Below are 24,614 nucleotides of genomic sequence, written 5' to 3'. Positions count from 1 at the left end.
GAGGGAACAGGTCAGCAGGGAGCTGGGAGTGGTGGTGAGGGGGTGTCCTGTGATAGGACAGAGGACAGTGGCCTCGAACCCTCAGACCCAAGCCCGTGCGGAAGGGTCCTGCGCTAGCTGCAGGTCTGCGAGACTGGTGGCGGGGAAGGTGTTACGTTAATTAAGGGGACAACCTGGCCGGGTGCAGTGGCTCACGCCTGTAATCCCAAAACTTTGGGAGGCTGAGGTGGGTGGATCATTTGAGGCCAGGAATTTGAGACCAGCCTGGGCAACAGAGTGAGCACGTGCCACTACAAAAAAATTAAAGAACAATTAGCTGGGCGTGGTGGTGCAGGCCTGTGGTCTAAGCTACACAGGAGGCTGAGGTGGGAGGATGGCTTGAGCCCAGGAGGCTGAGGCTGCAGTGAACCATGTTCACGCCACTGCACTCCAGCCTGGGCAACAGAGGGAGACACCCTGTCTCAAAAAAAAAAAAAAAAAAAAAAAAAAGTGTGAGCAGCCTGAGGCCAGGCCCTCATTCCCCCAAAGAGTGGCCTTAAAGCTCCCCCCAGTAATCCTGGCCGCCTGGCCTGGGGGTGGCCTCAGGAGCCATCTCTGGCATGGTGTGCTGTGGGTAACCAGAAAAGGGGGAATTTGTAAAACATGATGCTTCAATCAGGGTTTTCCCTGAACCAGAACAAGCCGGCAGCATTTCAGAGGCATCACGTCCCATTAACTGCAAAAAAAAAAAAAAAAAAAAAAAAAAGCTAAGGGAAAAAAACTGAAAAACCCTCTGCTGGCTCCGTCTCCTGACTGTGAAAGTAGGACGGGTTTTATGTTCGCCACACGGTTTCCAGTGTGAACTCTCAGTCCCACTCAGAGAGAATCAAATAGGCAGGTGGGGAGTGGATGGGCGGGTGGCAGGGGCTGAGGCCAGGCCCGAGACCCCCCACCCAGGCACCTCGCCTCACTGCCCCTCCCTCACCCAGCTTTGCTGAGACCCTGAATGGCAGCCTGGTCAAGTCCCATGCCCGGTGCCCCCAGGGTGCCAGCACCACCGCCAGCAGGCCCCGCCTTCATTGCTGGAGGGCCCCCACGACGGCCAGCGGGACCCCGTCTTCCTCCCGCCTTCGTCAGCCCACGGCCAGGAAGGAGGCAGCTGGGGCGCTGTGTGCTTCTCCCATGGTCATCGGGAGGATTGGGAAGAGGGAAGAGAAAGGAAGGGAATAGCCATACTGCTCCGGGTCTGGGCAGGTATGGAACCTCCCTGCAGGCAGCCCAGATTCAGCGCAGCCCTGCCAGGCAGGGGCAGGAGGACTTGGAGCGGAGCACAGCGGGCCAGGCCAGGCGGCTACTCTCACCTGGTTCGGATGTGACGATGTCGGCCGCGGACTGCTGACCCTCCCCATTCTTTTCCTCGGCACTTCGCACCCGGGAGCCAGGCCCTGGGCTGCTGGCAGGGCAGACATTTAAAGTGCACGGGGCGCTGGGCCGAGGTGGTGGGGTGGGGCAGCTGGCGGGGGGCTTTGGGTCGGGCGGGTGGCAGCAGGGTGGCAGCTTGGTGGGGCCTGCAGCAGGTGAGGGGGTGCCCGGGGCCGTGGGGGTTAAGGCAACTGGCTTGTGGGTGGACTTCGGGGCCTTCTCCTGGGCGGGCTCCTCCAGATCCAGGTGCTGGTCTTCCGGCTTCCGCTGCCAGGGATGGGGGGAAGCTCAGCCAGGCTCAGGATGCCCTGACCCCAGTGGGCCCCCTGCTTGGGTTCATTCTGCAAGAGGCCAGGCATGCAGGGGTCTCCTGGAGCCAGGCCCGGCCAGGCAGGGAGGGGGAGAAGTGCCCGGCCCGGGTGGGCATGGCTGGAGGCGGTACCTGGAACTGGGTGGCCCTCTGCTGCTGCAAAGCATAGAGCTCCTGCTGCCGGAGAAGCTGTGGCCTCGAGTACACAGGGAGCTGGCCTGGGTGCTGCATGTGAGAGGTGGGGCCCCGGCCCCCATACATGGGGGGCCACAGCGAGGCCTGGTCCATGACATCCGCTGTGGGCAGGGCCCAGGAGGGGTCAGCCAGGCTGGGGAGGGGACAGTTCCGGGGCTGCTTCCCCGCCACCCTTTCCTCAGCCCACCAAGCCCACTGCTCCCTCCTGAACCCTGGCCAGCACACCCCCGGCTGCCCCTCCTTCCAACAGCACCCCCCAAGTGTAGCAGCCTGGACCAGGGGCCCTTACCAAGTGTGTGGGGGGCGCTGTGGGGTGTGGGCTCTGAGGGCAGGATGACCAGCTGCGTGGGGGCGTCCTGTGGGAGGGGGAAGACAGAGGGCACAGGGCCAGCCACGGAGGCGGGGAAGCCAGGGGGCAGATTCTGGTGCAGGGCAGGGTGCCCCAGGCCTGGGAGGCAGAGGGCACAGTGGTCAGGCCTCCCACTCTCAGGAACTAGGAGGGAACCCCCATCCCCCCAGGCCAGCCCCCGCCCTTGGATCACTGACCGTAGGAGTGCCCCCCCATCCACAGGGAGGGGCTGCGGGTGCGGGGCAGCCAGGGGGGATGGGGGTGGGTGTGGGGGGCTGGGTCCCCGCCCAGCTGGCCGCTCTGCATCATGAGGTGGGGGGCCAGGTCCCCAGGGCAGCTGCTCGGTGGGTGGATCCGGGCGAACTCGACGCGGTCTTTGCTGTCCCTGTAAGACCTGGGGCTCAGCCCTGCTACCGGCGCCAATGCCCAGCTCCCCATCCCACCCCCGGCCCTTTGTGGTCTCTGTAAGACCCGGGGATCAGCCCCACCAACGGTGCCAATGCCTGACTCCCTGTCCCACCCCCTACCATCAACCTGGGAGGGAGAACGGGACCTGGAGGCTCAGGGAAAACCCCAGGCTCCAGCCTCAGTGCTCTGCAGGGCTGACCGGGGGCCCTCCTGGCCCCTGAGAGTGGGCAACCTGACCGCTGCAGGGAGTTAGCTGAGACCCCCAACCCAGGGTGAGACCCCAGAAAGGCTCTAGGGGTGGGTAGAACCCCACTCACGGCCGGCCATAGAATCTGCTGCCCCAGCCATGACCACCCCTTTCTCCACGTGGCTCTGAGTGGGGAGCCCCAAGCCCAGGCCTAGCCCCACTCCCCAGGGCCACAGGCCCAGCTCTCACTGCAGCAGCAGCTCACGGCCGGCGAGCCCCAGGCGGTCATCACATAGCCGCGTCCTCTCCTCCTCAGCCTCCAGGTCCAGCGCGTATGTGGAACGGGACCCACCGCCAGCTGCACAGGGTCGAGACAGCAGACGGGAGAGGGTTGGGGCGGCTAGGGAGCCACCAGCTAAGGCAAGCAGTGACCCCGCTTCGAGTTGGGGGGCCTGATGCACTGAGGAGGATCCCCTGGTCCTGGGGCCTTGGAGGGTCTGCCAAGGGCAGGTGTGGGAGCTGGGGAGCGGGGGTGCAGGGCAGGGCCAGCTGGGCCCCCTAGACTGGCCGGGCCTGCCTCCCTCTCTGTGCAGGGCCTGTACCTTTGAAGGCGGGGGCGGCCCGGCCCTGCCGCGCAGTGTTGGTGCTGTAGGCTGCCTCACACCGGCTAGCCGTGTCCTTCTGCCGGGCCAAGGCCACGGCAATGCCCACAGGGGGCTGCCGCACCTCCCCGTCGCTGTGCGTGGTGTCGTGCTCCCTGCTGCGGGCACAGTCCGGCCTCTCCGACTGGCCTGGGCCCTTAGAGGACAGGAACTTTGCTTCCTGCTGGACGCAGCTGGCCTTGAGGCCACTCAGGCCCACCAAGGGTGCCTTCTGGCCCACCACCAGGGCCTGGCTGCTGTACTTGAGCAAGTTCTTCATGGCCGAGACCTCGTCCGGCGGTGCAGGCAGTTCCTGGGGCAGAAGGGCCGCCTGCTGCAGGCCACTGCCAAAGGGGTCCAGGTAGGCGCCAGCCTTGCGCTCCTCGCTGATGGCCATGGTGGTGCCCTGGCCTGCCTGGACACCCCATGGGGGCAGGTGGGGCCCGCTGTAGCCCAGGGATGCCAGCTCCAGGGACTTGCGCTTGGCCTCAGCCCCAATGCCCCCCTGTTCCACCTCGGCGGCCACCAAGTGCTGCTGGTGCCTGATGCGGGCCACCTTCTGTGCCCCCGGGGGGCCGGTCGGGGCTTCCTTGACAACAGTCTTATCTAAAGTGCAGCAGGCCTGGGGGACCTTCCCGCCCAGCGGGTCCTGGTGACCAGGCCGGGCACAGTCCTGTGAAGAGGTGGGCAACTCGAAGTAGCCGCTTTTGTCCAGACCGCTTTTAGGGAGTCCGGGGAAGGAGGCCTCGGGGCCTGCGCTGCTGAGATAGTCCAGGCCCTTTAGCCGGGGGTTGAGGGCCGCCTCAAAGCCCCCAGGCCGCCGCTCGCCCTTGCCCTCGGCCTTCAGGTGGGCATAGGAAACTCCATAGGGTGCAGCGTGGTCGGGGGCCACGGTTCCCTCCAGGTGCCGGTCCTTGCCCTCCCCTGCCACGGCACAGGCCTCGGCGGCCTGGAAGGGGCGGCCCTTGTCGGCCAGGTGTCCCACAGAAGGCACGAAGGTGGGCCCGCTGGCCTTTAGGTCCCGGGGGGCTTTGTCCTGCAGCGGGCAGAGCCCGTCAGGGCCCCCGTGCAGCTGCAGGCAGGGGAAGGAGCCGGCAGCCGTGCTGAGGGGCGGGGGTGGCCCGGCGTAGGATGCGGTGTGATGTAGCATCTGCCGCCGCTCCAGGCACTCGCTGAAGGCCGGCCCGGGCTCCGGGGGGCCTGCTGCCTCCTTTGCACAGCGCCCGGAGGTCGCCACCCCCGCGCCAGGCCGTCCCAGCATGCCCCCTGCACAGCTGGCTAGCGCAGCCCTGCCCATCTCGCCGTTGAGCACCTTGGTGTTGAGGAGGCAGGAGGTGAGGTGCTTGGGGCGGCCCTCACAGGCCCCTCGGGGTGCAGGGCCGCCCTCCCTGCAGTGCCCGTCGGCTGGCACGGGCAGCACCAGCTTGTGCCGCTCCTTGCCACCGTCCTCCTCTGCCGCCGGCCGCTCCTTGCCCTCAGCGGCCTTGCCCGCCTTCTCTCTGCCCAGCTCTTTGCCCACGAGGAAGCGGTCGAAGTCCTTGGGGCCCTTCTGCAGGGAGCCAGCCTCACCCCGGTCTCGATCCCGGCTGCAGGAGCCCATGGGGGGGGCAGGGGCCGCCCGGGCCACGCTAGGGAAGTTGTGGTTGGCTGGCAGCAGCGTGGGCTGGGGCGGCAGGTTGCGCAGGTAGAAGTTATCTGTGTGGGAAAGAGCCAAGGTCGATGGGAGGCCTTAGGGGCAAGGCTGGAGGAAGACTCCCTGACACAGGTGCTCCGGGTGCCTCCCGGACACCTGCTGGCACTAACTCCAGGTTACAGCCTAGGGAAGGTTTTTGCTTTTTTTTTTTAAGACGGAGTCTCGCGCTGTCCTCTGTCACCCAGGCTGGAGTGCGGTGGCGTGATCTCGGCTCACTGCAAGCTCCACCTCCCGGGTTCACGCCATTCTCCTGTCTCAGCCTCCTGAGTAGCTGGGACTACAGGCGCCCGCCACCAGGCCCAGCTAATTTTTTGTATTTTTAGTAGAGACAGGGTTTCACCATGTTGGCCAGGATGGTCTCGATCTCCTGACCTCCTGATCCGCCCACCTCAGCCTCCCAAAGTGCTGGGATTACAGGTGTGAGCCACAGCGCCGGGCTGGTTTTTGCTTTTGTTTTTATAAAATTGTAGTGAAATATGGGTAACATAGAATTTCCCATTTTTGGTGCACAGTTCAGGGGCACTGGGCACACTCCCCCTGCCGTGCAGCCGTCACGAGCACCCATGGCCAGAACCTCTCACCTCCCCGAACTGAAGCTCTGTCCCCGTGAAACACTCACCCTCTGCCCCCATGTTCAGCTCCCCACACCTCAGAGATGGGAGATGCAAACCCGAGGCCAGTCTCTTCCCCCACCTGGGCCAGTGTCAGTGGGGATTTTTGGGGGATGTGGGGCAGGCAGTGAGTGTTACAGAGCATCCCTGCTGGGTCTTTACAAACAGGCACCAGGACGTTGGAAACCAGGGACAGGTGGCAGGCACAGCTCCTGGCGCCCCCGGAGGAGAGGCGAGGAAGGACGGGCGGGTCGTGGAGGAGGGGCTCACCCACCTGCTGGACAACCCTGGGAGCTCCCAGCCCCTTGGCCTCTCATCTGGGTGTCTCAGGCTGGTGGGGCTAGGGTAATGTGTTGAAATGGAGAAAGGCCAGTGGCTCCAGGGGCAGAGAGCAGCAGCTGTGCTCACCCTGCCTGGTGGGTGGTGAGTGTCTGGGGTCCCTGAAATGGTTGCCCAGCCTGGGCCCTCGGTCTGGGCCCTCCCTTCCTGGCTAGGGTCTGCCCCGAGCTCTCCACACTGCAGGCTGCCCTGGGGTTACCCATCGCCCCACAGAGGGGGCCAGGCCACCGCCTCTGGGGACCCTGGGGGGGGGGCTGTCCCTCTCCACACCCGGCTGGGTGGGTGGGCAGCAGGGTGGTGCCAAGAGCAGAGGGAGCTGACAAGGGGGGAAACAAAAGAAACATTTGGAACTTGTAAAATTGTCCTTAGGCATGTAAATTCCTTGTCAATTTCCTGCTAATTAGAAACAAGGGGGAAGGGGAGCGGGAAGGGGCTAGCCCCAGCGAAACCTAATTAGCTCCATTTCCAAAACCAAATACTGTTCTTGGACACAGCTCCACCACAATATTGTGAAAGCCGAGAGGCCTGGCCGGCCCACTGCCCAGAGGGAGTCCCCTGTGCTGGTGGAGGGGTTGGGTTTCTGGGGCTGGGACCAGCCACCTGCCCGCCCCTGACAAACACTGTCAAAATAACTGCACGCGCTGGGGCTGACACGGGTCTGGGGGAACGGGGCCTGCGGGGCTGTCCTCTGGGCAGCAGAGCCCCTCAGCCTCCAGCCGCAGGAGCTGGGGTGTGGGGTGAGGAGATGGGTTTGGGTGCCTGTCCTGGGTGAGAGCTGAATCCCCTGGGTGGGGCTGGTGGTGAGTTCCTGGCCCCCATGCCTGCTGCCCTGCAGCTGGCTGGCGTGGGCAAGACCAAGGCCCTCCTGAGCCTTAGCAAATCTCGGGCTCCTGCAGGCGCGGAAGTGCAGGCCACACAGAGGTCCTGGAGTGAGTATGAGGTGGGGAGAAGGGGCTGAGGGGCAGCCAAGAGAGGGCGGGCAGACTGGCCTCAGGTCCCCACCCCCCAGCTCACACTCAGAGTTGGGGTCATCATGGCCACTCATGAGCACAGGCTCACTGGGGTCCCCTCCCTCCATTCCCTGCAGGGTGTCTGGTCCGCCTCCCAGGCCCTGCGGGGGGCTTTCTGGGCCTCTCCTCTGCCCCCACCCTGAGCTCCAGCCCGAAACGCCAGGGCTCCCAGGGGCTGTGCGGAAACCATCTGTCCCCACGTCCCTTCTCATCCCCCGAAGCCTGGGCATCCCTCTCCATAGTCGGGACAACCTCCCAGTCCACCCGTCTGCACTGACCACACCCCGTGTGTCCAGACACCTCTTGGATCCCCTTGGGGAGACGCCCCAGCCCCTCTGCACTGAAGCAGAACTCACCCCAATGTCCAACTGCTGCTCCCCAGGTGCACCCTCCCATAGCCCAGGCCAGAAACTGGGGGTCACCTAGACCGCTCTATCCCTCCCTGCCCCCAATCTCCCTCCCAGATATCACCAATGCTGGCTCCTGTGGGGCCCCACACCTGTATCGCTTCTCACTGGAAGCCGGTAACTAACCGATGGCTTCCTGCTCCAGCCTCCTGGTGTCACCCCAAAGAGAACTTTTTAAAATGCAAATGAGATGTCACCCTACCAGAGGAAACCCAACTTGGAGGTAAGGAGGACCCACACCCACCCCATCTCCAGCCAGGCCCTCTCGGGTACCCCGAGGGGACTCGCTGGCACCAGGACTCGGCTCTGCTGGGCCTGAGCTTCCTCTTCCCCAAGGCCCCACCGGCTCTGACTTCTCAGCAAAGACAAACTCCGCATCCCTTCTGCGGGGATGCCTGCTGCCAATGGGGTGAGCAGCCCCTCACGGGGTTAGGGGGCTGGGCCTCGTGCAGCCCAGGTCTAGCCCAGGCCGCCAAGTGTGTAAGCCAGGAAGTGTGGGCTTCCTGCAGCCCCCACAGGATGCATCCTCCTCCTAAGCGACCCCACGATCCCCGGGCTGCTGGGGGCTGCAGGGCAAGGCCAGGTCCTGAGGAAGCTGGTGGGGCTGGGGTGATGAGGAAGGTGGGCACCAGCTCAGCTGCTCCCACCTGAGCGCTGAGAGGTCTTGAGATAGCGTGACCTGGGAACTGAACCTGCGCCTGGGGGTGGTCCTGGGCCCCTGGGTTTAAATCCTGAGGGGCAGGCCCACCCTCTCCTCTAGCCCCCGCCCTGGCCTCGATGACACCTGGTGGGAGGGCTCACCTAGGCTGGCCTTTCCCTTGTGCCCCAGAAGCTCCTTCGCCCCCTCCCCACCTCCAGCTGCCTGCTCCCCACGCCGGCCCCACGCTGCACTTGCCTTTTTGGGTTCCATAGAAACGGTGCTGCCCATAGAGAACGTTGCTGTTTCCATGGTGATCCAAGTGGCTCACGGGTAGGAAGGTGGATGCCAGACTCCCCGAAAATCTGGGGTACCCCGGAGCTAGAGAAGAGACCCAGTTGCAGAGGCAACTCCCAGCCCCCTGGCCCGCACTCGCCCTGACCCCAGGGAGGCAAGAAGCCGGCAGGCAGCCCAGGAGCGATGTCCCGCAGAGCCCAGCACGCAGCCGCCGGGGGGAAATCAACCCATCAATACATCATATTAACTCTGACTCGACTAATGCCATCCCTCCGGTGCGGCACAAATTGAATTGCTGATGGGCTGGGGAGAGGGGAGGACGGACGAGGAGGCCTCTGTTCCCTCCCAGCAGCACTCGGGATCGCGGAAGCTCCCAGGCTGGGCAACAAAAGGGACTCTGGGGAGGTTTTGTGGGAGAAGGTGGCACGGTGGACAGACTCTGCGCCAAGGCCCTGGCCAAAGGAGAACCAGGCCCGGACTTGGCCTCCCCAAGGCAGGCCCCAGGGCCCAATGGACAGCCCAGGCCAGGGGCCAGTGCTGCTGGGGTGTGGCCAGCCTCCCCTGACCCTGGCTGGAGGTCACAGGTGTGTCCATCCGACGCCGAGTTCCCACCACGGCCAGGCCTCTTCCAGCTCTGAAATCTGCACAGGGTGGGGAAGGGACGGGGGCAAAGAGTTCCTTGCACAGGCCCCAGCCCCAAAACCCCAGGCGGTGACTCTGAGTCATGCCAGACAGGCCCCTCTGTAGGCTAAGGGGTCTGTCTGTCCCTCAAGGCAGCCACATTTCTGAGAGGCCTGCCCCTGCCCAGCACAGGAAAGCCAGCCACACCCAGCTACCCACGCGGCTGGGCCTGGGCCTTGGGACAGCTCTGGCTGTGTGGGGCACACTTGCCCCCACCCAAGGGATGAAGCACAGCCGGCAGGTCAGGACAGGGCTGAGCATGGCCTGGGAGGCCTGCAGGCACCAGAACCCAGCCCAGGGGCTGCAGAGAACATGTCTGCTGGACACCAGGGACACCAGCCACAAGGAGTGTGGCTTCTGGTTCCCCAGCAGGACCCCGGGCCACGGGCAGAGCTCTCGGACTCAGACCCGCCCAGCCCCAGCCCTGCGTGCAGTGCCGGTGGTGCCAGTGCCAGCCGGCCCGCCATAGCAGCTGCCTGAACGTGAGCGCCGAGCGGCTGGCTGTGGTTGGGGGTCCGGCAGCCTTTTGTAGGCCTGAGGAGAAGACATTTGAGGCAGCAACCCACAGCTTCAACCTGCCAGCTGCCAGAATGAACCAGAAGGAATGCAACTGGGCGGGGCAGGATGGGGGGCCCTCACCCTCTAAAACTCCTGCTCTGAATCTTCCCTGAACAGGCCCCCTAGTCCAACTGGGGCACCCCACACCCCAATCCCAGTGGGTCCCCCAGCAGTGGCAGGCACTGTTCGATCCTCTCTGGCTCAGTGGATCCCAGAGAAATCTCTGGAGCTTGAACCCCGGGAGATGCTCCAGGAAACCCAAGCTCTGGGTCACCAGCTCCAAGAACGCACCCCACACACATCCCATCTGGAGTCTTGTGCAGGGCGTGAGCACAGGAAAGGCCTTGGGAAGTCCTGAGACACGGAGGCCTGCTTGACAGGGTGAAGTCCCATCTCCCTGTGAGGCCGCACATCCCAGGCCAAGTCTGGGAACCTGGGGAAGGCGCCCTGGCCCTGGTGCGGCCCTGCAGCTGCCCTCCAGCTGAGGACAGGGGGCTGAGGCTCAAGCCTGGCCGACCGGCCTGGTCTGTGTGGGAGCTGCATCTGGAGCAGCTGTTTACCAGATTAAACTCCAATCCTGGAAGATTCGACCAAAGCTGAGGGGGACGGGGTGGGAGCGACCTGGGGCGGGGGTAGGGGAGTGACGGGGCAAGGGGCAGGGCTTGGGGGGCACTGGTTAAACCTCCACAGCTGTCCCCCTTTAATTGGCTGCTGTTAAATGTTTTACGAGGCCTCATTTTGGTAAACAGAAGTCTGTAAATTCCTCCTTCCCAGACACCGTTTCCCAGGCATGGAGCCCCTGTCCCCCTCCGGAGGTCCAGGCCTCCAGCCCATCCGCTCTCCGGGGGGAGCAGGCACTCAGCTGGCGGAGGAGTGGGCTCCTTCCCGCCAGTCCCCTCTGGAGGCAGCTGAGGGTGGGCAGCTATGCATGTCCCTCAGCTGCTGGGCCTTGGCTGGTGGCCCCTGGGCTGGGGAGCAGGGCAGCATTGGCCAGGGCCCTAAGACCAAAGGCCTGGCTGGTGCTCCCATCCTTGCCTGCTCAGGTCCCCACCTCTGAGGCCCCAGAGGGGAAGTTAGGGAGCCAGGGGAGGAGGAGGGAGTGGAGAGATGGGATGGAGGGGCGGGGAGCAGAGAGGGAGGGGCTGGGTGCCAGAGAGGCCCAGTCGGCAGGGTGGGGTCATCTTTGGGCAGGGGGCAGAGAGAGGAAGGGAAAAGGTCCTCCCAGCCCAGCGGCAGAAAGCCCCTTTATTTTTCCCAATAAGATCGTACTCTCAAAACTGAGAAAGAAAACTAAAAAATGATTTTTATGAATCAGAGCAGCTGTTCTGAGGCCAGAAGGCAGGGCTGCTGCGGCTGGCCCGGGGACACACAGGCATCCTGGAAGGGGCTGCCACTGAGGAGTGGGGGAAGACAGGGCTGCTGTGGCCGGACCGGGGACACACAGACTGATGACACCTGCCCTGGGCACACGGGGGCCTCGGTGGACTGATGACGCCTACTCTGGGCACAGGAGGGACCTCGGTGGACTGATGACACCTGCCCTGGGCACAGGAGGGACCTTGGTGGACTGAAGACGCCTGCCCTGGGCACACAGGGGCCTCGGTGGACTGATGACACCTGCCCTGGGCACATGGGGGCCTCGGTGGACTGATGACACCTGCCCTGGGCACACGGGGGCCTCGGTGGACTGATGAAGCCTGCCCTGGGCACAGGAGGGACCTCGGTAGACTGATAACACCTGCCCTGGGCACATGAGGGGCCTCAGCAGTGACCGCAGCTGTGGGCAGTTCCCACTCCCACTCTAGGGCCGGAAGGGCCTACAGCCTTGCAGCGGCCCCTTCCCGAGTCCTGTCTGCTCTCTGCCATACACCCCTGCTCCCACACACAGGCCCCTCACCCCAGGTGGGCAGACCCCCGGGCGTGCAGGCTGTGTTTCAAAGTGCAGCTCCCGGGACATGAGTGGTTGGTGGGAGGCATGGCAGGAGATTCCTTCTTGGAGCTGGAGTGCCCAATCCTTGGGGCCCCCTGAGGCTTCGGAAGCTCAGCCTCTTCCCCATCCACAGGCCTGCAGGGAACTGGCCCAAGTGGTGACCCACAGCTGCCTCAGGGGCGGGCCGGGCCAGCTCCATCTGTTCCCAGGCTGAGCAAGGTGGCTAAGAGCAGGAGCAGGTGCCAGGTTCCCATGGGAGCCTCTAGAACGAACGCAGTGGGCAGCCTGCCCAGGATCCAGGCACCAACCCCACTGGGAGGAGCGCAGCTTTCCTGGGGATGGGGGAGGGAGGGTGGGGCCGGGGATGGGGGAGGGAGGGTGGGCCCGGGGTTGGGGGAGGGAGGGGGGCCCAGGGATGGGAGGGAGGGTGGGTCTGGGGCTCAGGGGGTGGGTGGGCCCGGGAGGGTGAGTCTGGGGCTGGGGGCAGAGGTTGGGGTTGGGTCTGGGGCTGGAGGGGAGGGTGGGCCCGGCGATGGGAGGGAGGGTGGGCCCGGCGATGGGAGGGAGGGTGGGCCCGGCGATGGGAGGGAGGGTGGGCCCGGCGATGGGAGGGAGGGTGGGTCGGAGGGTGGGCCCGGCGATGGGAGGGAGGGTGGGTCGGAGGGTGGGCCTGGCGATGGGAGGGAGGGTGGGTCGGAGGGTGGGCCCGGCGATGGGAGGGAGGGTGGGTCCGAGGCTGGGGCCGTCCTCAAGCCACAGGAGGCAATGGACAATTCTCAGAACGTGGAGCTAGAAGCAACCGCACAATCCCCAAAGCCTTCACTAGCATCCTGGACATCAGCTCTGGCTACCAGGGAACTCCCTCCTGCCTGTCCACCAGGACCTTCCTCATGTTCCCCAGGCAGCATCCTTGACACGCAGGACATTGTACCGGGGCCACAGGCATACCACCAGCCAGCCCCACACGCAGGCACACAATAGATGGTGCACCTGCCAGGGCAGCTGCACCATCGGTCAGGTCCAGGGATGTCAGCCTAGGAAGGTTGCACCCCATCCCCAGTGACCAAGGCCACTGGCCCCAGCAGTGGACAGCTGCCGCAGGACACGGGAGGGAAGTTGCTCTCTGTGCCTATATCACATGGGGTCTGGACAGCTGTTCTCATTGGTGTGGCAGATAGAGAAACCGAGGCTGGGCATGTGAACTCGAGGCTAAGGCAGCTCTGGGTCTGGGAAGACCCCTGCCCTGCCCACCTGCCCTGCACATGGCAGGGGCCCATGCCACATCTGCCACAGTCCCGCCCTGTCCTGCGGTGCCTGGGTGTGCGCAGGGTCTGGGGTGCAGCCTCCTGGGTCCCAGAGCAGCCTCTAGCCGAAGTCCCTGGCTCCTGGAGAGCAGGAGCTTGCGGGGCAGAGGGGACACCCACTCCAAAGCACGGCAGGTCAGAGGGCAGGGAGGGGATGAGGGAACAGGCTCTCAGTCACACATAATCCTCACCCTCAGTTTCCTCACCTGTAAAATGGGCGCAAACGCCACTGTGCTGTGCAGCATTGCCAGGGGGAGGCAGGTGCCATCCCAGGGCCAGACTCATGACAGAAGTGCCGTCATCCTGCCCAACCTCAAGCCAGGGCTGGCCCTGGGATCCCTGCAGCTGCAGGGACCAGGCCCTTTATCCAAACCAGGGGTGGCCCTCTCCCCAACCTCCCTGGGGCTCAGGTTCTGCCACCTGGGATGTCCCTATCCTGGCTTCCCCAGGTCTGTGTCTCCCCTAGCCACCTCCATACCAGCCTTCTGCCAGGCGTGGACCTGGGTGCTGGTCACCATGGCCATGGGATGAAACCCCTGCCCTCAACAGTGACTGGCAGCACTCAGCCAGGCCGTGAACATGAGGCTCATAAAGTCTCAGTGGGTTGGGGGTTGGGAACTGCCAGGGCCTGAGGGCAGACTCCAGTGGGGACAGGAGGCTGGGACCCTGGCAGGGTGCAGGCCAGGGCAGGCCACGGTGAGGGGCCGAGGGTATGGGAGGGCTGGCTCCAGAAAGCCATAGGACGCCTCAGGAGGGGGGATCATAGGCCTGGATGGGGCAGCCGCCCTCTGGCTGAGAGAAGCTGCCGGGAGGTAGCCGGCCCAGCAGAGCCCCTCCACCCCCACGCCGGGACCCCCACGCTGTCCCCTCCACCCCCACGCCAGGACCCCCACGCTGTCCCCTCCACCCCCACGCCGGGACCCCCACGCTGTCCCCTCCACCCCCACGCCAGGACCCCACGCTGTCCCCTCCACCCCCACACCGGGACCCCCACGCTGTCCCTCGCATCCCAGGGGAGCCAGCTTGTCACCACTGGCCCAATTCTCCCTCGCACATGGGAGGGGACAGCAGGTCTGGGCAGGGCAAGGGCCACCCCCCGCATATAGATGTGGGGGTCCTGGAGTGAGCCCAGGTAGAAACGTCAGTGCTGGGGTGGTCAGCGGGCCTGTGGGAGACAGATCAAGAGGCTGTTTTAGCCACTGAGGAAACCGAGGCTGGGAGAGGAAGGAGAAGCTGAAGGGGTCTGGGAGGAAGTGGCGGGTCCCAGGCAGGCATCACAGGAAGGATGGGGCTGGGGCCCCAGTACCTCTGAGGGCACTTGGGGTGGGTGGGTGCTGGTGGGACCTCTGTCCCTCAAACAGATGTGGTCCCAGCTCCTGCTCACTCCCAGCAGCACCAGCGAGTCCTGAGACCTCAGAGGGGATGAAGGGGACAGAGGGGCAGCTGGCAGGATGCAGGAAGCTTCGGGGCTCCGTTGGCAGGGAGTGCTCGGCATGCGTAGCCCCGGACCCCCGGGAGCTGGCCAGGCCCAGTGAGAAGTGGCCGCTGGTGGGGCGCGGTTCTGACCAAGAGGCTGGCCAGGCGAAGAGCCAGTGCATGTGTGTGTGCCTGCCACCCCCGTGGCACCCCCCAGGTGGCACAAGAGACCACCAGTGGCCTCAGTGGGCAGCTCAGCAGCCCCTGCCCCCACCCCTTCCCAGCTGAGCCCCCCAGGAACAGAATCCTCTTTCATTGGCCCTGTGGGTGGTCCTGGCCAGGCAGCTGGGGGGCGCAGTGGGGAGGGAGGGGACCAGGCCTGCTGACAATAGGGCCAGCTGTGCGTGCCCCCACCCTGCTCTCATCCTCATCCACCCAGGACAGGCTGCACGGCAGGAGCTCACCTCTGCCCCTGGCCAGTTCCGCCGCCCACCCCCACCCCAAGCCCCAGGGAGGCCCAGCGCTGGCAGGAGCCCGAGCCTCGGGTGAGCTGCAGGCCGGGAGGAGCTGAACAGACAGGCTCTGCCCAGGCCAGATGTTCCGGGCGGCTCCTCCAGCTCCAGGCTGCCTCTGCTGCACCCCCAGCTGCTCCCCCGGGGAAGCAGGAAGCCCTGGCCTGCTCGAGGGGCTGCCCTGCAGATGGGGAGAAAGGAGGCCCCGCCTAGCATGGGGGGTTCCTGGGGCTACCCCAACCTGGGTTCCTGCTGGCCTGCCCCACCCTGGCCTACCTACCCTCAAAGAAAGCCCTGGGCTGGGGAGGGGGTGGCAAACTGGCTTGGCTGGGCACCTGCCTCCTGCCCATCCTGGGCCACTAGAAGGAAACGTGGGCAAGGCCGACCGCCCAGGCAGCCCGCTGTGCCTGCTGGCCCCCAATCTCCGGCCGAGTCGCGTGCCCCCCGCCCACCTCGCTCCCCTTCCCCCATGAACACACATGGCAGAGAAACAGGCCCAGCGCACGGGGAGCCAGCTGGCACCCTGTCAAACTAGCAGCCAGGCATGCTGCCCGGGCAGCCAGCCAGCCTCTCACCCTGGCCCGCCCGCCCTGGCCTCTGCCTCTCAGCTCACAGCGCGGCAGCTCCATGTGGTCTGTCGGGGAGCACGGCTGCGTGGCAGGGAACCCCTGCAGGGAGGGGAGGGGATCCCGGGAGGTGGGACAACTGAACTGAAGGCAGAGCAGGGGACAGCAAGCCGGAGCATGGGCCTCACAGGTTGTGGCCTTGGAGGCTCTGCCACCCTCCGGGGGCACCCACACCCATCCTCAGCCCTGGGTGGGAACTGCATTCTGGGGCCCAGGTGGGTGGATCAGAGGCCACGCCCCGCGCCCCCTTGTCCTGCCTCCACCTGTGCTGGTCCACCCAGCCCACTGTCCCGCACACGTGCCCGCCCCCACCTGACACAGACAGCGGGAGATGCATCTCGCCCAGCCAGGGTGCCAGGTGCCCAGCAGGGTGGACAGGTGAACCTCCTCGGTGTGACACAGCCAGGGCCGCTGTGGGCACTGTCCTCTCCTCCTGCACAGGCTACCCCCGCCTGGAGGAGCTACTTCCCTGGGACGCAGACAGAAGGGGCTCAGAAGCCCAGATGCCACGGGCTCATATCGACACTTGTGGCAGAACATTGGCCTCCCACCCAGCCAGGGGGACTCCCAAGGGCTCGGGAGCAGACGGAACCCACCGATGCCGGGCCCCATGTGAGGGGCTGAGAAGTGGTGGGGGTCCCCGGGGTGGGATGTGGGCAGCTCCGCCCAGGCAGCCGTTGGCACAAGGGGAAGTGAGTGTCTAGAGGCCGTTGGGGGTGCTGTCTGCCTGCGGGCCACCACACACCCACCCTCTGAGCAGCCCCCAGAGAGGCAGGACGGGGGCTCCAAGGCAGGTGGTGCTACCCACAAACGGCCCTCCTTGCTGCTGGGGTCCCCCAGGGTGGGCGGAGGGAGCGGGGTAGGAGCCCTCTCCTGGCGCAGAAAGCATTGGGGATGGGCTGGTGCCACTTCTGGGCCCTGACTAGGGGCCACCACTGCCAGGAGGGGAAACCAAGTCAGTGGTCCTAGGTGGATCTGTGCACCTGTGGCTGGGCCGGGACCAGGCAGCGGCCGTTGCGTCTGTTGTGGGGGGTTCACCACGGCTGCCGCAGGCCTCCCCTTCCTGCTGCCCCCATGCCAGGCCACCCTCCTCCTTCCCACAGACATCCTGGGAGCCAGATGCTGCGGCTGACCGGGGCGTTTGCCCACAGACACAAAAGGCTGAGGCGGGGTGGGGGATATGAGCCAGGAAGGCAGAGCCCCCACAGCCAGCCCAGGAGCCGTGGCCAGCCTGGTCTCCCCTCCAGGAGGCCGCTGGTAGTGCATGGGCAGGAGGAAGTGGCAGGGGAGTCTGGGCAGGAGAGTCTGGACCGATGACTCCATGCTGCCCACCGCGTCCCAGGGTAGCGGGCCCCCCTGCACCCAGGAAGAGGCCGCTCCTTCTTGCTGCCCAACATGTGCACCCTGAGCCGAAAGCCCAGATTATTTCAGCAACTGTCCCTCACTCATCACCTGTTCTGTTTGGAAAACAGCCCCTTTCTTGTTGCACAAAGAGAGGTTTCTCTGCTTCCAGCAGTGCCGGGTGCTAATCTCCCTGCCTGGAACGGGGCGATGGCGTGGTGTGTGGGTCCGCGGTGCTCTGTAAACACGACGCCCGCCGCTCAGCAGTCATTGAGTTACGGCAGTGCTGGGTGCCAGGAGCGGAGAGCCCTGTGTGCCCGCTGCCAACTGCAATTACCTCTGCATGCCAGCCGCGGGGGGCGGGGGGAGCTTAACCCTTCCCACGCTATAGGGTTGGGGTGGCCGAGGGAATACCAGCAACTGTGGGCCCAAGGACATGGGGGCCCAGGGCCGCCTCCTAGGCTGCAGGGCAAGGGGTCTGAGCAAGCACGGGGATCCGGGCAGGGGTGCCCTGCCAGGGAAAGGCTGGGGGGGGCACCTCCAGGGGTCTCCTGCTGGCCAGGCAGCCTGAGAGTAGCCAATATTCGTGAGGCACCTACTGTGTGCCTAGGACTGTGTCCCACGGCGAGGCAGGTGGCCTGGGAGGAACTCTTTGTCCCGGGCCAGGCCCCTGGGTGGCAGCCCGTGTGTGCTGACAGCTCTCCCCGCCCCGCCCCCCCTCCCAGCTGGCACATCTGGAGCCCGCCTCTTAGTGTCTGGGGAGGTGGGGCACGGCCACTGTGAGGGTGAGCACAGCCCGGCCGGCCCAGCTGTGCTCCACATTTTCTCAGCTCCCCAGAGCCCCTCCTGGCCCCCCCGTTTCCCCTTGCTGCCCATCTGGAGCACACATCTGGCCAGGACCACTGCCGAACAGGCCGCCCTTGTTTCCAACCAATCACCACTTCCCCCGGGGCTTCCTCGGCAGGGAGGCAGCCTCACCTGAGCTTGCTTGTCAACGTCCACCGGCCTGGTTCCCACTGCCACGGTGGGAGCCCCTCACCTGCCCCTGACCCCGGCACCAGGGTCAGTCTCTTGGCCACCAGGGCATCGCTGGGAGCCCAGTCCACCAACTTACCTTCGTGGGAGTGGGAGAACCAGATCTGGGAGGTGGCGGGGTGGGAGCCACGGTAGGGCTGCTCAGGTGGGGAGGAGCTGGGGCCGCTGGGGTGTGTGGAGGCTGCCGAGCCCAGGCTGCTGGTGAGGAAACTGCCCATGAAAGAGGAGGCCGGAGAACTTCCCATCAGGCGGCTGCTGGCTGTGGACACAGGGCAAGAGTGAGTCTGGGGGCAGCTCCCAGGGTATGGCCTGAGGCAGGGCTGGGGCAACACCACAGCCCTTCTCCACAGTGGACTCTCAGGCCCCAATCTCCCCTGGAGCCTTTGTCTTTCAATATCCAAGAAACCGATGACGGGAAAGGCTACCCACATAGGCCTTTGACTGCCACACTCAGAGTCCTGAGTCTTTTGGTGCCTCAGGTGTCCTAGTACTGACACCCTCCTGCTGTTGCAAACCCAAGAACGTCATCTTTGTCACAACCACATCACCACCACCACCACCACCAGCCACATCACCCACCACTATCACCCCCCAACCACATTACCACTACCATCACCATGAACCACATCACCCACCACCATCACCACCAACCACATTACTACCAACCACATCACCCACCACCACCACCAACAACCACATCACCCACCACCACCACCACCACCACCACCAAGCACATCTTCACCAACCACATCACCCACCACTATCACCACCATCCACATTACTACCAACCACATCACCCACCACTATCACCAACCACATCACCCACCACTATCACCACCAACCACATCTTCACCAACCACATCGCCCACCAACCACATCATCACCACCATCTCCCCCAACCACATCACCCATCACCATCACTACCAACCATATCACCGACCACCACCACCAACCACATCACCTACCACTATCACTACCATCATCACCAACCACATCACCCACCAACCACATCACCATCATCACCACCAACCACATCACCCATCACCATCACTACCAACCACATCACCTACCACCATCACCACCACCCACATCACCACATCACCCACCACCAACCATATCATCACCAACCACATCACCCAGCACTACCACCACAAACCACGTTACTACCAACCACATCACCTCCACCACCACCCCCCAATCACAGCACCAACATCACCCACCACCAACCACATCACCCATTACCAACCACATCATCACCAACCATATCACCTCAATCACCATGCTCCCAACCACATCACCACATCGACCACATCACCTACCACCACCCCCCAGCCACATCACCACCACCATCATCACCAACCACATCACCCAGCACTATCATCACAAACCACGTTACTACCAACCACATCACCTCCACCATCACCCCCCAATCACAGCACCAACATCACCCACCACCAACCACATCACCCATTACCAACCACATCATCACCAACCACATCACCTCAATCACCATGCTCCCAACCACATCACCATCACCACCACCACACAACACCAACCACATCATCATCACCAACCACATCACCTCCACCACCATGCCCCCAACCACATTACCACTACCATTACCACCAACCACATCATCCACCACCATTACCAACCACATTCAACAACCACAACACCACCACCATCACCAACCACATCACCAACCACAATAGCCATATTACCAACAATAGCCAATCACCATCAATAACCACATCACTCACCACCATCACTGTCACCACCACTACCACCCAGGTGCTGGGTACTGCGCCAAATCAACTTTCGGGGCCTGTGGATGGGCCTCCTCTTCACAGAGAGAGCAGCTCCAAGAGGAAGGCAGCTCCAAGGCCTCTTAGACACTGGCGAACTTGCCAAAAAGGTCAAGGTGATACACGAGGCACCAGGGTCAGCGGGGCCCCAGCCATAGGCCCTGTGTCAGCTCCACGGGCCCCACAGTCTCGGCCCCTCCAGGCAGCACTGGGAGGAGCTGTTCTCTCTCCCAAGTGGGGTCCTCATCCCTCTACCCAGGCCCAATAAACTGACTTGTCAGACAGGAGTGGCCCTGTCTCAGGTGAGCAGAGGGAGAAACTGAGCCAGGGGGAAGACCGAGGGCGGGGGACAGAGGAAGGAAGGGCGGCGCTGAGGACGGATCTGCTTCTAAAATCCCTTCAGGGTTCCTAGGGCTGGGCCCCGACTGGGCTGGCACAGAGCTGCGGATGGCGCTCACCTCTGGGTCAGGTGGAGGCAGCGAGAGGCTCCTTCCTGGGCACCGCCAGGATACACCGCACTTCTCCTGGCAGCCTGAGTGTGGGAAACGGTGAGCCCCCAGGGCCCCAGGCCTCGCCCAGCCCAGCTCTCCCGGACCATCGGCCCGCCTGCATGCTTGCCTGTGGCCCCTCAGCTGTGCCCCCCTCTGCCCAAGTCCAGTGGCCAAGGCCAGCCCGAGGGAGCCTCCCAGGGTTGCCATGACTACCGGCTCCTGCACACGGAGGACACAGCACACACACATTTCTGCACACGGTGGCCCTGCTGCTCCATGGGTGGTCTGAGGCTGTCACTGAGCGGCCCCCACTCCAGCCAGGCACCCTGGCATCTCCATCCCATGGGCAGCAAGCCTGGCCTCGGACCATTCCAGGAACCTGGGGCGGGGGCACTGCCCCCTTGGGCAAAGGGGTATGAGGCTGAGCGTGGGGATAGTGGGGTCTGCAGGGGCCCAGCCCGAGGTGAGTCAAGACAGCCTTTCCCCTGCCCTGGAGGCAGGGGGAATTTGTGAATTTCTGATGCCTCATCCAGCCTGGCTTGGCCCTGGGAACTTCCCAGACACGAGGTGACTCAGCAGAGGCGGCGGGGCAAGGGGGGCGGCGGGGGCTGCCCTGCAGGGCCCTGGCAGGTTCCTACTGTGCTGAGCCAGTTCCCAGCCCAGGGCCCCCAAGGCCCCTTCCCCTCTCGTGTGTGAAAGCGGCCACGTGGACTCAAGGGGCCTCTCCCGGTCATGGCAGCAGAGGAGGGGTCTGTGAGTGCTAGTGGGGGACGTGGGCTGTGAGCTGGCCTCTGCGGCGCGTGGGTGGGTGGAGAGGAAGAGCCGGCCCAAGGGACTGTGGAGCAGGGCCAGGCCCAAGCCCAGGGCAGGGGGCGAAGGTGCCCGCGAGCCAGGGGCTTCCCGGACCACAGGGCTGGGACTGCCATGGGCCGGGGCCAGACCACAGGCCTGGCGGCCAGGGAGGGGACTCTGGGTTGGGAAGGGAAGTGCTGGCTTCCCCTGCTTGGGGACACTGGGGCATGCCTGTGGGGTGAGTGTGGGCTCCCCTTGGAGTTGGAAGCTTGCCGCTGCCTCGCCCAGGCCCGCCTCAAGTCCCCCAGGCCTTCCCACCCCCACACCCTCCTGGGGAAGTCCCTCCCGCCTTTTCCTCCCCGGGATGGTGGGAAGCAACTAAGTCCAAAAGTTGGGTCTGGAGAAGGGATTTCTCCAGGATCCTGGCCTGAGAACCCCGTACCTTGAGCTCTCCCACACCACGTCAGGCGGGGGCGGGACACACCCTGGTGTCCCACGGGGCCCTCAGTGGGCAACCAGCCTGTCTCTGGACTCGGGGGGCCCTGCTGTGCTGCCTTATCTGAGCCCACTAAGGAAGGGTCCCCGGCACCAGTCTGGGGAATGAGAGGGAAGGGGATGCGGGCTCCAGCCTAGCCCCTCCCTGCACCTGACCAGCCTCACCAAGCTGGGGGCCCCAAAGTGCTGTCTGTGCCCAGAGTCAGGCAGGGCCGCTGATCTGGGGATCTCTTTCACTTCTTTTTCCCTTTCATTCTGGAAACAGGCCAGCTGGATTGCTGTCTCCTTGTCATACAAACATCATGTCTTTGTATTTTCACCATAATGAGCTCAGGTAATAAAGCACAACAGAGGCCAGACATGGTGGCTCATGCCTGTAACCCCAGCACTTTGGGAGGCCAAGGTGGTGGATCACTTGAGGTCAGGAGTTCAAGACCATCCTGGCCAACATGGTGAAACCCTGTCTCTACTAAAAATACAGAAATTATCCGGGCACGGTGGTGCGCACCTGTAATCCCAGCTATTTAGGAGGCTGAGGTGGGAGAATTGCTTGAATCTGGGAGGCAGGGGTTGCAGTGAGCAGAGATTGTTCCACTGCCCTCCAGCCTGGATGATAAAGTGCGACTCCGCCTCCAAGAAAAAAAAAAATCACGAGAGGAAGCGGAGTCACCTGAGACCCCAGCCCTGAGGCCCTCGCATGAGCGTTCCGGGACCACTTCTGGGCATAGCTGCAAATACACTTCTCCAGTATCACACGGGGTTGCATGCTGCACCCCAATTCTGTGCCCAGGCATCCTGCGTACTGAGCCTACCATGAGAGACCCTACCATCCCCCCCAAGGGACTGGGGTGGCCTCTTGCTTCTGGAAATCCTGGCTCAGGTGGCAGCTGCTGCCAGGACTTCTCACTGGCTGCTCAGCAGGCCAGCACCTCGGAGACAGGACCAGACAGGGGAAGAGCCTCTGTCTGGCATCCCCCTTGCCCCGTGAGCACGGGCCCTGCACATGGCTGGGGGCTCTCAGATGCTTACTCTAAAGGCGTGGATTTCTCCCCGAGTCCTGGCCTTGGCTTGAAACTTGGAAGCAGATTCTGCAGGCCCTGCCAGGTGGTCACTACTGTGGCGACCCCTGCGAGTGTGGGGGACGGGACTGCCGGCCACCTGAGGCCTTCCCTATCCCACTCAGCTCCTGAGGAACCCGGGAAACCCCAGGACAGAGCATCGTGCCTCTACTGTCACCCCCACCTCCAGGTGTTTGGAGATGGCACCGTGACTGGCCAGCAGAGCCACGGGCAGACCAGGCTGCCACCTCCCCAACCCCCACCTGCCGACCAGTGGCCAACCCCAGACAGAGCCTGTGCCTCAGCTGCCTGGGAGCCGAGTGTAGACTGGGCTCCGGCCAGGGCCAGACCGCGTGGGCCACGGCCAGCCGGGAACTGGGCTGAGGGCTCTTTCCTCTTGGCAAAGTCCCTGTCTACCAAGTGCTGTGGTTACCAGTCCAGGCGGAGGCAGCTGGGGGCCAGGGAGGGGGTCTTGACCTAGGCCTCCTCAGGCCAAGTGCCCCATCCTGGCACCGCCTGCAGTGGTACCTCCCCTACCTGCGGCTTCACACTCATGTGACCTAGTGCCACCATGCTCCCAAGGTCGGTCGTGGGCCCGCCATGGGGCTGGTAAGAGATGGAGCGTGACCGAGTCTAAGTTGCTGGTCCAGGCCCATAGCCCTAAGTGCTCCACTGCGGGCTGAACACGGCCTGTCCCCACCCGCGTGCATGGTCAGGGCACCCTGGCCCCACACAGAGCCTGCCTGGGGCCGCTCTGCCAGGCTTCCCATCAGCTCTCATCACAGGAATGTAGCACGAGTTTAGGATGTTCCTGGGGAAGGGACCAGTAAGCGGGACGCGACGTCAGCGGGGCCACCGAGGACTGCACACTGGCCTCCAGCTGGCTGCCCCCACTGCCCAGCCGGCCCAGGCCGGGTTTGCAGCTCTAGATCCAGACAGGGCTCTGGCCCCAGCTCCAGGGCCACCTCAGCTCTGCCCAAGATGCTGTAGAGGCCTGGCTCGGGCGCCCGGCTAGCTGAGGAAACGGTGTCGGGAGACAGCAACACCAGGAGGGCTGTGGCCACCCCCAGGTGGCTTAGGTCCTCGGGCACAGCCCCATCCCTGGGAGGCCAGTCTGACCCAGCGCCCAAGGTCCAGCCAACTAAACAGGGAGGCAGGCTGTGCCTGGACCTGCTGTCCCTGGGCGGCCCAGCAGCGGGAGGACTGGGGAACAGCTGCACAACAGCTGGGCTGGAGTCTCGATGCCCACTGAGCCCGGCCCCGGCCCAGGGCTGCTGTGTGGGGAGGCCGGCACACAGTAGGTGAGAGCTGGCCACGTGGGCTTACAGCAGAGGTGGCCCTAAGTGGCCAGGACAGCCGATGGGAGCTAGCCTGCCTCCTGCCAACCTGTCTGCCAGGCTCCCTGCCATGGATGGCCAAGAAGGGCAACACATGCTGGGAAGCCCCAGGGGTACATAGCATGCTGGGGCCCTGGAGCCCAGGACTCCCTGGAGAGCCACTCCCTCTGTAAGAGTCGGTCCAGCAGCTGTGCCAGCAGCCCCCATCCAGGGTCCCAAGGACCCACACACCAGAGGTTGGGCCTGGGCAATCAGATGGCCAGGTGCCTACTGTGCCCCACCCCACTCTCCTGCCAGGCTGACCCTGCTCTGCCCTGTGGCACCAGACTGAAGGCAGACGGAACAAGAGGACGGCAGTGCCTGGGAGCCGGGAGAGGCAGGCATGGAGCCGGCAGAGCGAGCATTTGTTTTGAGTTAAGTGAGCCACCGAGACAGCATCCTCTTTTTCTGGAAACTGTGAAATGGGTTGTAAAAAAAAAAAAAAAAAAAAAAAAAAAAACCTCGCTGAGATGGCGGCAGCTCCAGAGAAGCAGCGAGGCCCTTCCCAGGCTCCCGGCTCCCGCTGCTTCCGGAAGCCCAGCTGCCGGGCTGCTGGCATGGGCCTCCCCGGCTCCGAGTCTGGCGGCTGCACCCGCCGCCTGCGCCAGCTCCCACCCCCGACCCACACCCGCTCAGGCTCCCCTCTTCCCTCGGCACTGGCTTCCGCTCCACACCTTCCCCGCCCCCCACAGGGCCCGCCCAGGCGGGG

At 64.3% G+C, this 24,614-nt stretch overlaps 1 protein-coding gene across 6 annotated transcripts in view; it reads right to left on the bottom strand.

Moving 5' to 3' along the window:
- The window catches only part of BAHCC1 (BAH domain and coiled-coil containing 1), a 64,883-nt gene that overhangs the window by 18,862 nt on the left and 21,407 nt on the right, over window positions 1-24,614 (bottom strand). For 4 of the 6 annotated variants that reach the window (XR_010115548.1, XM_055241430.2, XM_055241425.2 and 1 more), the window contains 9 exons: window positions 17,968-18,147; window positions 8,447-8,569; window positions 3,453-5,186; window positions 3,100-3,208; window positions 2,453-2,640; window positions 2,196-2,354; window positions 1,844-2,007; window positions 1,341-1,668; window positions 174-290 (listed from right to left, as the gene is read on the bottom strand). Coding sequence is in view for 5 of the 6 variants with exons in the window: in XM_055241430.2 (XP_055097405.1) it covers window positions 174-290; window positions 1,341-1,668; window positions 1,844-2,007; window positions 2,196-2,354; window positions 2,453-2,640; window positions 3,100-3,208; window positions 3,453-5,186; window positions 8,447-8,569; window positions 17,968-18,147 (3,102 nt within the window). In the remaining variant the exon portion in view is untranslated. Of the gene's footprint in view, window positions 1-173; window positions 291-1,340; window positions 1,669-1,843; window positions 2,008-2,195; window positions 2,355-2,452; window positions 2,641-3,099; window positions 3,209-3,452; window positions 5,187-8,446; window positions 8,570-9,051; window positions 9,742-11,621; window positions 12,001-17,967; window positions 18,148-24,614 lie in introns of those variants that run through there. The other 2 variants (XM_055241429.2, XM_055241427.2) reach the window with 2 other exon arrangements.

This window comes from Symphalangus syndactylus, chromosome 14 (genome assembly GCF_028878055.3).
Source record: "Symphalangus syndactylus isolate Jambi chromosome 14, NHGRI_mSymSyn1-v2.1_pri, whole genome shotgun sequence".
Taxonomy (NCBI): Eukaryota; Metazoa; Chordata; class Mammalia; order Primates; family Hylobatidae; genus Symphalangus; species Symphalangus syndactylus.
This window is presented reverse-complemented; position numbering and strand designations above follow the sequence as displayed.